Source organism: Lonchura striata, chromosome 3 (genome assembly GCF_050655825.1).
Source record: "Lonchura striata isolate lonStrDom1 chromosome 3, ASM5065582v1, whole genome shotgun sequence".
NCBI lineage: Eukaryota > Metazoa > Chordata > Aves > Passeriformes > Estrildidae > Lonchura > Lonchura striata.
The window spans coordinates 19193362-19206939 of NC_140705.1; the positions used below are offsets into that span (position 1 = coordinate 19193362).

General features: G+C 32.3%; 1 protein-coding gene across 2 annotated transcripts in view; it reads right to left on the reverse strand.

Annotated features, from left to right (window-relative positions):
- SNTG2 (syntrophin gamma 2) overlaps positions 1-13578 on the reverse strand; it is a 222053-nt gene that overhangs the window by 34678 nt on the left and 173797 nt on the right. For both annotated transcript variants that reach the window (XM_085574568.1, XM_021551123.3), the window contains exons 13-14: positions 6385-6456; positions 2818-3027 (exon numbers count right to left, since the gene is read on the reverse strand). In XM_085574568.1, coding sequence (XP_085430694.1) covers positions 2818-3027; positions 6385-6456 — 282 coding nt within the window. The remainder of the gene's footprint in view (positions 1-2817; positions 3028-6384; positions 6457-13578) is intronic.

Genomic DNA, 13578 nt, shown 5'->3' on the forward strand with positions numbered 1-13578 from the left:
GCTGACAGTAAAATATATTACTGTCACTCTTTCCTCTGTCCACTATTCCAATATTCTTCTCCATCCTCCTGCTGAACAGAACTGATCCAAATCATCCCTGTGAGATGTTTCTGCATTAATTTAATAATCATATCCAAAACTCAGAGAAGTCAAAATAATTTCCTTTGGAAAAAATAGTCTGAGGCAAAGAATACAGATTGAGAAATTGAAAAAAGACAACATTGAAAATAATGTGGAATAATATCTTGCTACTGACAAGACCAACCTTAAGGGTCAAAGAATTAGTAAGAGCTCTGGAAAATGTGCTAGTCTCTTATTTTTGAAGATTTTCTACAACATAAAAATCTTGGGAAAAAAAAAACCTGAAGAAAAATTACCTAATCTGAGCATCGCTTATTCACCTTGCACTGTTTACGATGTTCCAGGTGAAACAAGCATTCTTGCTGGCATTTGCAGGAAATTATTTAACTTCAAGATATGACTGAGAGGATTTCATTGCCTATCTTCCACCATTGCAATGATGACTTTTATTACTATCTTCATGAAAATACTTTTTAACAACACTTTTTCTCTTTCAATTGCCTTTCTGCCTTATTTCTGCATTTTTATTGCCTCCATCTATCCAAGTTATGCCATCAGTATATACAATAGTTTTTCCTAGGAAAATAACCCATGAATTTCTAGTACATGGATTCAACATCTGTTTGTTTGTTATCATTGTCTGCAAATAGATTAATTTCACCAGGGTCATTGAATTTCAGAGTTTCTTGGTAAACTTTTTGCAAACAATTGCATTTTGAAATAGGGCTTTAAGATAGCTGAAAGAGGAGCAATATTCCTGCTTTACTGCATTCTTTCTGTCATCTACTGTTTCTGCCAAAGAAATGTAAAAAATAACACACAACATGGGCAGATAAAATTTAAAAGGACTACTGCACGTCAGCACTTCTTTTCATAAACTGTGTAAGGACAGAATCTTCTCAGAAATACAGCTCTTTTAATAGGAACACCAAGTACAAGGGATATGTACAGAAAAAGGTTAACAAAAACTCTAACAAAAATCCTAACTACACTCGTCAGCAAACAGGACCAAGCCCCATTTAAATAAGAATGGCTGAAATGGCACAAGGCAATTCAACAGCTGTCATGAATCTTGCCCAATCATTTATGCATAAAGAATAATTTCCAAGATTCTCCAAAATAAAGAACCTTTACAGACTGACATACCAGTAGCAAGCTTGAATTTTCTGGATACTGGAATGCCAGTTATTTTTCTATGACTTGATATAGTCTATGTAATATTAAATTGCACCTCATTTATGCCACTCTTGACATAATTCTGAAAAGAAAACACACTCACAACAGAATTTATGCTTTGAAGGAAGACATAAAATAGTGCAGTTAAAAGACTTTTCACCTTGGAGACTGACCTCTATTCTGAACTCTAATGATATAGTAGTTTACTGTAAATTTGGATGTATCCAACTATGTTAGAGAAAATTAAGATATAGGAAAACACATATGGAGACTTGAGCACTGTAATCAGGATTTTATTTGAATGACTTTCCTGAAGGTTTCAGATAGGTTAAACCACAGCTGCAGGAAATTTAATGTCTTTTGTGTGAAATGAGACTAGACCAATTCAAATGACGAAACATCATTCTACAAGCAAAGAATCATTTCTTAATTTTAAGGATATGAAGGAAAAGCAAGTTTTGAGATTTAACAATAAATATTCCAAAATTTAATCAGATAAAGAACCAGCTAATCTCCAAGCTTGCTATACTTAATTTTAATTGTATATTATCTGGTTTTTCTATGGATAACATATACAAGGATCAATTTTTTCCTAAGAACTGCATTCATTCTCAGAAGCTCAGGATTAGAAACTGTTACAAAATCTTTTTGTTCCTTCTTCAGTCTAAAGAGACAAATAGAAGGGTTATAAGTAAGTATCTTGGTAGAACCCAGAAACCTATTTAGAATCCCAGAGATCTGGAAATTTAGATGAGTTGATTAACCACCTGCGATAGGACTCTTGCTCCTTGCAAGTCGTGTTAATACAATCTTGTGATCCAGTGTTCTCAGTATTTCAAATGTCTTTAGGAGGTCCATAGGGCAGTGCAAACCTGATCATACCAAATCAAGTTTGCATTTATGTTAAACTGAATAAATATATTTCTAATTGGAGAAGGCCTATACTCTCAATGTCTATACTCCCATAACATTCATCCAGTTCACTTGAGAGTATGGATGTAGATTTACTAGCCAGAAGAAAGTGATAATCTGCTGTTTAATTTTGAGAATTCAAGACAAACTTTTTTTCACTTTTATGCTGTCTTCAAACTCTTTCAGTGTTAAGAAGGACAATCCCAATTCACAATTAACAGTATAAGAGCAAAATATTTCTTCTTTGAATACAGAAGCATTATGCAACACGTTATATCTATCTTACACGAGAAAAAAAAAATTAGCTTTCTGGAAGAAAATGTTCAAGTTGAACTAAATAAACTCCTGAGAGTTTTCCAGTGGTTAAATATATTAATTTCCACTTTTTAATAATCAAGGTGAACTTACAAATCATTACATCCAATTTTCAATCTGTCGTAACATGCTCATTGACTAGTATTACACAGTCATTGACAGAAGAATAGTGATGTGATGATGATGCTTTCAGAAGTCTTCAGCTTATTAAATGTATTCAGATCCTTAGTCATGGAGGACAATAATTAAATGCAATATTTAACCATACAAATAATTTTATATCTTGTCATACTTATATTACAGATTACATTATTTAAATTGTTCACTACTTACCCCTGTTCTTTGAACTTCTAAGAAGATTGCTCTTTGAAATGATTTCTCCCACACTGCCAATTCACTGCCCAGCTCTACGTTGAAATAGTGGCTCTTGCCGTGTCCAACCAGAACACTGAAACAATATGGCCTCTGGTCTTCAAGATCGAAGTCCTGGTGAATACCTAAATACAAGTTTGCTTGTAGCCAGCAATCATCAGCAAGCCAGAGCTGAAAGATATTTCAGTATGTGATTCTTCATCTGGCAAAACCAAACAACTGAAGCAACACTGTCTTCTGTAAGTGATAGGTACTTGGATATACTATGCCATTATGTCAACAATTATATTGAAGAAATGTATAGGAGTTAAATAATTATGTCAAAGACAGCTTCTCTCTTTGCTTCTTAATCCAAGCTACTACAGCAGTTTGAAAATACTGTCAAAATTAACTAATCAATACATATATAATTTAAAATGAGTTTGAACAGATACAGGGTTTACAGTGAAAAAAGAAGAAAATCCTTGAATGTTTCAATACATTCCAGGAGCTGTGTACCAGCTCTACAGGAGACTCTAATTACTCCATTCTTCTTGGGTTCCAATATGCTAAACCCCAAGGAATGCAGTAATTTATCAAGCACCCCAGGGTTAATTCTGGAAATTATAACATGAGCATTTCCTCCAATAGCTGTCAATGCTGTTCTGTAACTACCAGGAGCCTGAACAAAGATCCTATCACCTTCAAGATAAAGCAGAGAAACTATACATTAAACTTTCGTAATAAAAAATATACCTACAATAGAATGTTTTGTAAATGTAAACAAATTAATACAAGAAACTTCCCTAATATTTCAACACTTCATCAATTAATATAAATATAGAAGAAAAGAAAACTAAATTAAAAATCTACAACTTATACATCTAAATACTTTCACAGCTTCAATTTCCAAATTACACATACTTTTATTTTTCTGTTTGTCAGATAGAACCCTTCCCTATCCTCATTTCTCTGTGATATCATGGGGCAGAAAAGACTTAAATCCCAAAATAATTAGCAATGATTCATGGGCATCTTGGGAGCAGCACATATTGCCACCAAGATACAAAGCACTGTGTTGTCAAAATTGGCCCTGCAACTACTGAGGACAGAAAAGACTTGATGAAGCTCATTATTTTACAACACTCCTTTGCACTGTTGAAAAGGAAATCGAAAAAAATTCCTGCATATATTCTGATGTTCAGCAGCTATGGAGTGACAGGTATTACATCTGCTTCAAGACTCAGTGCTGCATATCCTGGCTTGTAGACTACTATATTAGCCATTTTTTTTTAAATTGACATGTGAAAATACCAGACAATAAAAGAAAATAAAATGTTTTTAAGACAAATGACTTTTAAAAATTTACAGGATTACAGTAAGAGTTCGAATTATGAGGCAAGCTATAAGAATAAACACATGCAATGCAAAACATTACATTTCAAATCATCTGGTTGTTACCACCAAATGAACAGAAATATGCAAGGGCATACTACATATATGATTTTTAATTCACATATTTATGTATTTATATGTATGTATACATATACCCAAATCTAAAATATATCAAACATTCTGTTTAAAAATTTAAGTTCCATATTGGATTGCTATTTTCAATTTTTAGCTCTTGCATCATAATAAATAAACATAGAGGAGAAACTTACAATTAGGTGTGTAACAAGAACATATCTCCTTAAAATTCGTCTTTTATGAGAAGAAACAATAATATGCTCTCCTGCAGTTTTGCACTAGCTCTAACCAGCTTCTGAAAATCCTTAATAAGCCCCTCCCCAAATGGCAGCTTTTACAACATAACTCTATCATATATAATGTAAAAACCTTTATCTCTTACAATTTTTTGGATTTGTTCTGTTTGCTTCATTGCCATTTATACCAAAGAATCAACAGAAAGGTTAAGGAGTTCAATTTGAGCTTTTGCACTTTAGCTTACGTATTCATGAAGACTGGCAATTAAACCTTCATTTATTAAAATGTCAAGAAAATTAAAAAGTTGAATCTAGGGTAGTTTATTTCCTAACTTCTTTTTCTTAATGAAAAAGTACTGCTGAAGTTTCAGAAGGACAGAATATCCTTGAAATTATCACAATATTCCAGGAAGAACTGAGTTTTAGCAGTAACACCTATAGAAGAAAAACCAAAACCAAAACCCAGGCCACAGGAAAATCTTCCCAAAAGGCTTAATGTATATTTATTTCATTGGTGCCTGACTTATTTATGAGCCAAAAGTAAAATTATAAAAAATATGAAGGATACTCAATAAAAGATCTGTGACAGAACATCTACTTTTTGTTGGTATGTTAGTGATGGCAGGACCTGAATTTGCCCGTGTGTTCCCAGCTGGAGACATGGTCACAAAAAAATTATTCCATGCCTACAATAATATGGCTCTCCTCCTGTGCCTTTGGAGCTGAGCTCTAGTCCTGGCATGGCAGTACCAAAACAATTCCTTCCCATGTCCTGAATAATCTGCATCAGAAAAAACCCAACAAATAAAAACCCCTATGACACAAAAAAAACCCTACACACCCCAAACCAAACCAAACCAAACCAAACCAAACCAAACCAAACCAAACCAAACCAAACCAAACCAAACCAAAAAACCCACCAATACCAAATCAAAAACTTTAAGCATTTTGCTTCAGTGCAGGATCTGTTACAGGTAACAGCAACAACCTTCCTTTTCTACATTAGTGCATGGTCAAAGGAGAAACAGCAGAGAAGGGCAGCAGCTGGTGGGAACTAAAGATGAGCTTTAATTCTTAACTGAAATAGTATTTTATTTGAAAAGATGTTGTTTTTTTTTTCCCCTGAAAATATTCTTTAGTCTCGTAGACAAATAGGCTCACATACTAGCCTTATGTCACCTGCAAATTTTTTGTTTTTGTTGGAGAACAAAATTAATCTATTGGATGCAATTTATTAGACAATAAATTCTATAAGTCAATTATTTACACAAAGTGCTATATTTTGATAGAAATTTTTAATCAGGACAAGCTAGACAGAAAATATGACTTTGGAGGAAGAAAATTATAAAGGGCAACATGTTGGGTTTGTTTCCCCATAGAATTAAAGAAAAAACCACTACAATACTTGATACAACAATCAATACATACGATATAACAAGGACATAATTTTACATTTTTAATTACTAAAATGAAAATATCTTTATATGAATCTAGAATTACAGCAAGAGCATTTTTCATCATGTTTGCTTGAAAATCTGACCCACTAAGATAAAGCTAATATCATTATGCTATGTGTCTTACTGATACTTCATACAGCTCTAATACTGAAAACTTCCTTCAGTAAGAAAATATGTTAGTAACTTGGTCACTTGGAGCTTGTTTTTCATATTTTCTTATACTTGCACAGCTAATGCATTAGCAATTGCAAATAGCTTTTCATAACAACAGATGAACTATTTGAATACTAGTTTTACCTAGTTAAGATTAATTTGAGCTTATTATCAACAGGAAAAGGTAAATTTTCTTTACTAAATAAAATCACTGAACCCATTGGGAAACCTACCTTGTGAATTTTAAATAGAACCTCACAGAGGTTATAGATTTTTTCAGCTCGTACCCAGTCTAGTGTGCTCACCTATAATATAAAAAAAAAAATTGTCAGCACACTTTTTATTTGAAAATTGTGTTCAGATGAAAAAAAAATGAAAAGGCTTAACCCATCATTATTCTACTATTACATCACTACATTTAATATCCAGTATTTAGAAAAGACTGTCAAATAGTATTTTTACAGAAACAGGAATTAAAAAGTGTTAAATAATTTCATCTTTTCCTAGTATGATGGAAACCTCTTCGTAATATCTTAGTTACATAAGCATTTTTATTTCTCAAGATGCTAACACAGAGAAGTCAGTCTCAAACACAGAGTCATTCAGCTTCATGTCTCAATATGAAAAAAATCATACAGTCAATAAATGAAGATGTATTCCTAAATTCAGTTTTGAGTTTACATGCACTAGGGAGGCAATAACTCAATATTTAGTCTTTAAGTGGAAAAAGAATATGTGACTGCAATATTTATAATCAAGAAAAATATTAACTGTGTGCTCAATAATATGAAAACACTTATATTTTTGTTTTCTTTTGATTTTATTACCTAATCACGTTGACATGACAGGCTGTTAAAATCTGAATAGCAAAAATGATGTTTGAAGTTTTTACCAAAATTCTACTTAATGATATGATGTGATAATCTCTTCTCTTTTAACAGATAGAAAAAATTCAATGGTAATACGAATAATTTTTGCTTATATGTTTTAGAGCAAAATCCTAGCTCTTGGGGAATGCACAGGGATGGCTACATAGACAGATGAAGTATTTGACTAGGTTGCACCTCTAAGGCTTTTGGCATATGGAAACAAGTATTTTGGTAACTTGAATAGTAACTTGGATAATTTAAAATTCTAAGGCCTATACAGCTATTCCTATTTCCACACACCACCCAGAAGGAATAAAGCAGAAAAAAAATAAATTAAAAATATTAACATAAAGAAAAAATTGTTTGTCAAACATCTGGTTAATGTGGATGAAACTTAACTCGAAAAAACTATGAAATTCAATAACAGATTCTTTTTCTCTATGTTCACAGTTGCACGTAATTCACCTTTAAAAAATTTAGTATTTCTTCTGATGATTTGCATGGATATATCAACATGTTTTAGTTATTTTAAAATTTATTTTAAAATTTAATTTTCAAGTCTCTTCAAATTCTAAGCTGTTAAGCAGAATTGTAATAACTTGATGAGAATCCAAACCACTGCAACACTTACAGGACTCAAATGGGACTTTTATTATTTCAGAAATGTTACTTCAGAGTCCTTGAAGGAGTAATGTGAACTTGGTGTTAGTTTCTTTCTAATCTTAATAAACTGAATTAATTCTTAATAATCTAATCTTCTCCTAATTTCTCTTAGGTTTAGATTAGTTTTATTTAAGATGATTAAATTTAGGTATTATGAATCACCTACTGAAATGGGACTGAAGAACTCTAAAAGCTCTAGCGCCACATCTTTTCAGGTTATAAAAGGACTCATATTTCAGGGGTCTCCATTTTATAGTTTCTATATGTTAACAACCAAATGGAAAACATCACTTGAATACAATACAACCACTAGAATATGTAAAACACATTATATACACTTTATTTTACTACGAGCAATATCTCAAAAATTAAAGCTCAAAATATTACATACAGGTAATTTTAAAACTACATGATAAAAATACACAGAACTACTTGAACTTTTTCAAATTTAAATCTAATGTCAGCTGGTTTAGATCAGAAATTTAAAGAAATTTTAGGTACTAACTTGTCCTCCCATCACTTTATTAAAAAGGTAGCATTTTTTAAAAACATACCTTTCTATTTTTTAGGTTTCCATTTCTATTTATCTTCTTTTAAGTCCATTCAATATTTTATTGAGTTTTTCAATTTAATTGTTTTACAAATAAGAAATAACCTAAGTTTTGAAACAATTGAAACAGAGGACTTATAAAGCTAATTAATAAAAAAATGTACATTTAAACACGCTCACAATAGAGTAAGCACTGCAGGTCATTGATCTTATTTCCAGGGAAATATTTTGTACTTTGATGGCTGTTTTGAAAATAAAATAATTACATAATGCATGCTTGGTCCCATTACTGTTGATCCTCCAAACGGATATTCATGCTTCTTGCAAAATAAGGTTTAGTGTAGAATGGAGGCTAGTTCATTATTTGGTCTTGCATTTCTCAAAGGGAAAGGATCTTTTCTATCTCAGTTAACAGCAGGAGAACCCTTTATTGCTGTAAGTGGCTAGACATAGAAGCATAAGCACTGATTCATTTGCTGTTTATGCAACTGGCTTTGATGACATGGGCTATGACCTGAAAACTGTTAAGATACAAATGGACTTTCATTTGCACTTATCATTCATTTTGATTCCTGAAGATTAAGTTTAACTGTTGGGGATCTTTGCACTATTAATGATGGATGAAGGTGACACTGCTGCGCCATTAAATTCACTCTGAGTACTTCAGACTTCTTCCCATTATTCCACACATCTCTTTCATCTTTTGCTGCTGTGTAACCCCATATGACTTTTTCAGCAGAGTCAGGCAGTGCCAGTGACAACTCCTGGCACCCATGTAAGCCAAGGTTTCTTTACCTGTGTATGTCAGAGAAAGGCTACCATACTTAGAGTGTGAAACAGTCTGAATACCACTGCATACAAGGTGCTCAGAACACAAATGACATGTTGAGAGGAATTTTAAGGAGGAAAAATAAACATACTACAAAGGAATACTAGAATCCAATCAGACAGCTGACATTATTTATAGTTTTATCCGAACTATCATAGTATGTCTGTTACTGTTACTGTTATAGACTACTTTAAAAACCCCACAAATAACCATATACTCCTAGTCAAGAAGGAAAGCTGGAAACAATCAGGAAAGTTCATGAAAATTGCAATATCCTTCATTTGATTTAAAGAATGTTCCAGTTTATTGAAGGTTATCCATCATCACACATGTAATAACTGGGTAATAGCTACCTAAGATAAATGAGACACCCAAGTAGATTTCTCAGACAAAGTTTTTCTCATTATTTCCCCTTGGAATTGCTCCTGCAGGTATTCTATACATTGCAATTTCTTGGCATGACAGTGTTATTATTTTTTATGAAGCATTTGACAAAGCATTTCAAACAGCTATATTCAGAATAGATGACTCAATGAGACATGCTTGCATTCATATGAATTTAGTTCAGACACTTTCAGAAATAGTGTCATAATACATGACAGTTTCAATTAGCATTCAGTAACCCTCTAATTTAATTCGTGTTTCTCTACTATTTGAATTTATGACCAAGAGGAGCTGAATGTTGTTATTTCTTAGCTAACCCAATGCAGTATATATTGAATACTTGGTTCTGTATGTAGACATTTAGCTATATTAATCCTTTCAGGAACATTGCAAAACTAGGACATTTGTAAGCTCACAGGTAACACTGAGCTGATCAGAAAGATAATAAACCAAACAGGGTTACAAAAAATAGGAATCTGAAATTACAATTCTAAGTCTCTAATGAGAGACTAAAATAGATACATAGAATTACAAAAGTCCCAAGTGTTGTAGAAGTTTTCTTACTTTAGCATGAGTTTCTGCAATTTCCTCATGGTTTAAAAACAAGCATTACAGTGGAGTTCTAAAAATAAACAAACTGATAAAATCTAGCTTTACACAGACTGGGTGATCTCAGCATCAGTTCAAACTCATATTCCAAATATACTTACCATTAAATATGTGAGTTAGTCATTGCCTTTTCTTTAAAAAGTTATGATTTAAAATAGAGAGGAAACAATACAGTTAAAATCATTTTGACACACACATGCTGTAAACAATTAGCTCACAAAGTTACTCCCTAGAAGAGAGCTCTGCAATTATAAAATAGGTGTTGGAGTTCTGGATGCTGAAAATTTTAGACTTTCTGTGCTGACAAACTCTGACTCCCAGAAGAGCAATGCATTTGACCTGAGGCCACGAAGAAGGCTTCCAAAATTGATTGATAACACTGGGATTAGGGGTATGTAGTTTGATTAGCAGAGTGTAATATCACATGGTAGAAAACTTAGAGTTTAAGGTTTTAGCATATAGTAATATATATGGAGCAAGATGGGGGTTTTAGGGTGGAGGCTGGTCCCTCTTTATCTTCTTTACCTTCTTCTTTACCTTCTTCCTTCCTTCTGGGTTTGGGTGGTATTTTGTAATTGGACAGAAAATTTGCATTGTGGACTTTGAGTGATTAATTATTGGGTTAAAAGTGAAGATAATTTAGGTGTCATTTCTTAACTGGATATTTTAGCCTTAAAAGACCTTGTAATGAAAGATAGCCATTTTGCACCTTGTTAGTGAAATACTGCAGAATTCACTGCCTGTGAGACTGTGTAACATAGATAATAAAAAATAAACACCTAAGCCTGAACGCAAAATACCATCTCAAGTGCCTTCAGTCCCAACCTTGACAGAGGTAGAGAAAAGAAGCCAAGAACTGGCAATAGGCATAACAGACTTTCATGTCTACTCAGAGATCACCACTAAATCAAGAAATATGGGGTGAATGTAAAAGAGAATCATACTTCAAAAATCACTAAAATCAAATGAACATAACAAGCTCTTGGACTTTCTCTGAAACAGAATCTGATTCTATAGGTCTCCAGAGCCGTCCAAAATATTAAAAATATTTATTAACATATAATAAAATAAATATTAAAATGTAAAGGGAAAAAATTAAATTAATTAAATAATAAATTATTATTACTGGAATACAGCAAATGCTGCATAATCTGAGAATTAGATAGAAGCATCCAATCTACCTAGAAGTACTAAAAAGGTCCAAGGAGAGGACTAAATACTTCTAGGTAAAGAGTAATTAATTTCACTGCTCTCTTCACTCCTTAATGGAAAAAAAATAAACCAAGAATAATTAAAAAAAAAAGTTTTATTATTTAGAACTTACACAGCAGCATTAAAAACACTGCTTGTCTTAATTACATTGTGCAAGTTTCTCTATACTGTCAAATGTGGAACTATTTCTGTTACTTTCACAATATTCTTCTATTATTATTTTCTTAAAATTTTAAACAGTGCAAGCAGTGATTGTCTAGCTGCCTTCATTTTAAATCACTTCAGTGATATTTATTTAATCACATTGAAAAAGATAGTTTTGCACTTAAGGGTTACACAGAAGATCTAAGTTTATGGTTACTTGAAGACTTTAATGCAAAAATCATAATGAGCTTTAAGGGAAACATAAAAAATCAAATAGTAGAAATCTCTCCTCCATCTAGCCCACATTCCATAAAAACATTAAATTATTTTCTGGAAATTTTCAAAGATATAAAAAATATTTTGATTTTAAAAGATAATTTAGAATACTTTTTCCTCAATTTCTTCTGGGATATGAACTTTTCTAATATCTGAAAACTGACAGGAATTTTATAGATGCTTTTAGAATGTAATAAATTACTGCTTGCATATTAAAACTGACACAAGAATAATTTCTATTGGTTCAGTGGTGTTTTTCAGTTTTTAGAAATGGGTCACATTTCTAATATAGCAATGTACAAATGAAATATGTAAATTTCTTAAATACAATCAGATAAGACACTTCAGGGATGCAAAAAGACCCTTCTCTGCTAATCACATGATTCTTGATATTTACTTCTGTGGTGAAGCCTCTACATTCCTGGAATCACCATCTGTGATATTATAGAAATAGCATATAAATAGAATATTACATGTAACAGTGATTTATTTAATAGTATAATATCAACTTTTTTCCACAATCTTCTTTATTCTTGCTCATATATAACTGTTTTCCATTCTTAAGAAATTAGCAACTGTATTTACATTCACGTCATCTTTTATACACAATGAAATAGAAAAAGAGTGGAAATTGTACTACATACTTTTACAAGCAGTTGTAAAAATATGGATAAAGTGTAGAATTTATAGGTCATGTACTCTGTGCATACTATTTTGATACACTGATATGCAACATTGACTCAGAATACAAATGGCAGTAGCAACATCTCTAAAATATATTAAAATTGTATCTTCTAAAGATCAAAGAAGTTGAAACATTTGTATGTTTGTGATTGAAAAATCTTTCTTTTTTTTTATTTTTTCTGCTTAAAATAGTAATAAAACCAAACCTCAGTGGGAGCAATGGTAAGAGCAGTAGCATCAAATATCTGTAAAAACAGTGAAAGAGCACTATGCACAGTTTTTGTGGGGACCTGTGTTTGCAGCTACAGAGGTGGGACATGTGGCACAGAATCAGTGCTGTGGGACTCTCCGGGGTCTGTCAGGGCAGGGTCACTGCCAGGCAGGTCCCAGCTCATGGCCCTGCAGTGGACTGACCTTGTCACACACCCCCACAGCCCCTCACTAACGCCCCATCCCCCTGCTGGGGGATGGAAGAGACAATAGGAAGAGCAAAATCAAGAAAATGCATGGGGCAAGAAGAGGACAGTTTAATAAGTGATGGAAAGGGGAAGAAATCAATTCATCAAAGGTGAATTCATCAAAAGTTCATCAACACATAGATCAAAGGGATCACCTTTGTTCATTTTTTGAAAGCCACGGCTCCTACAAAAATTTGTAAGAGGATAATAGATTGTGTCAGGTAATTTCTACTACCAGTCATCCCTACTTGTCTGTTGTTAGTAGAATGCTGAAAATGGTAAATGAAGTAGTTTATCCCAAATTAGTATCATATAGATGTACAATTTTAATTATATAAAAAATATATTTTAGAAATAGGTCTGAAGACAAAAATTAAAATTTATAAAGGAAAATCATTCATGTGGTGTGTTATTTATTTGTTTAATATTTCTAGATAGTTTTCACACTTTAAATAAATTGTAGCAATTTACTAAAATTTTAGTTTCTTTGCTTTACATATGAAACCCTCAATTTTTAGAGGGGGAATCCCCCTGCTTTTCCCAGATGTGTTGTCTCATTTAAAATAGAATACTATTGGCCATTTTAGAATGTTTGAAAATAATTGGAATCATTGGATGAATAATTTACATTTAGAGAGGGGGGAATTTTACTTATTGCATTTCAATGAGGTTCACAATTAACTATTAAAAAGTATGTACTTCTCAATGGTACTGCAGAGAGAACACATATAAAGAATCAGATTTTCTTT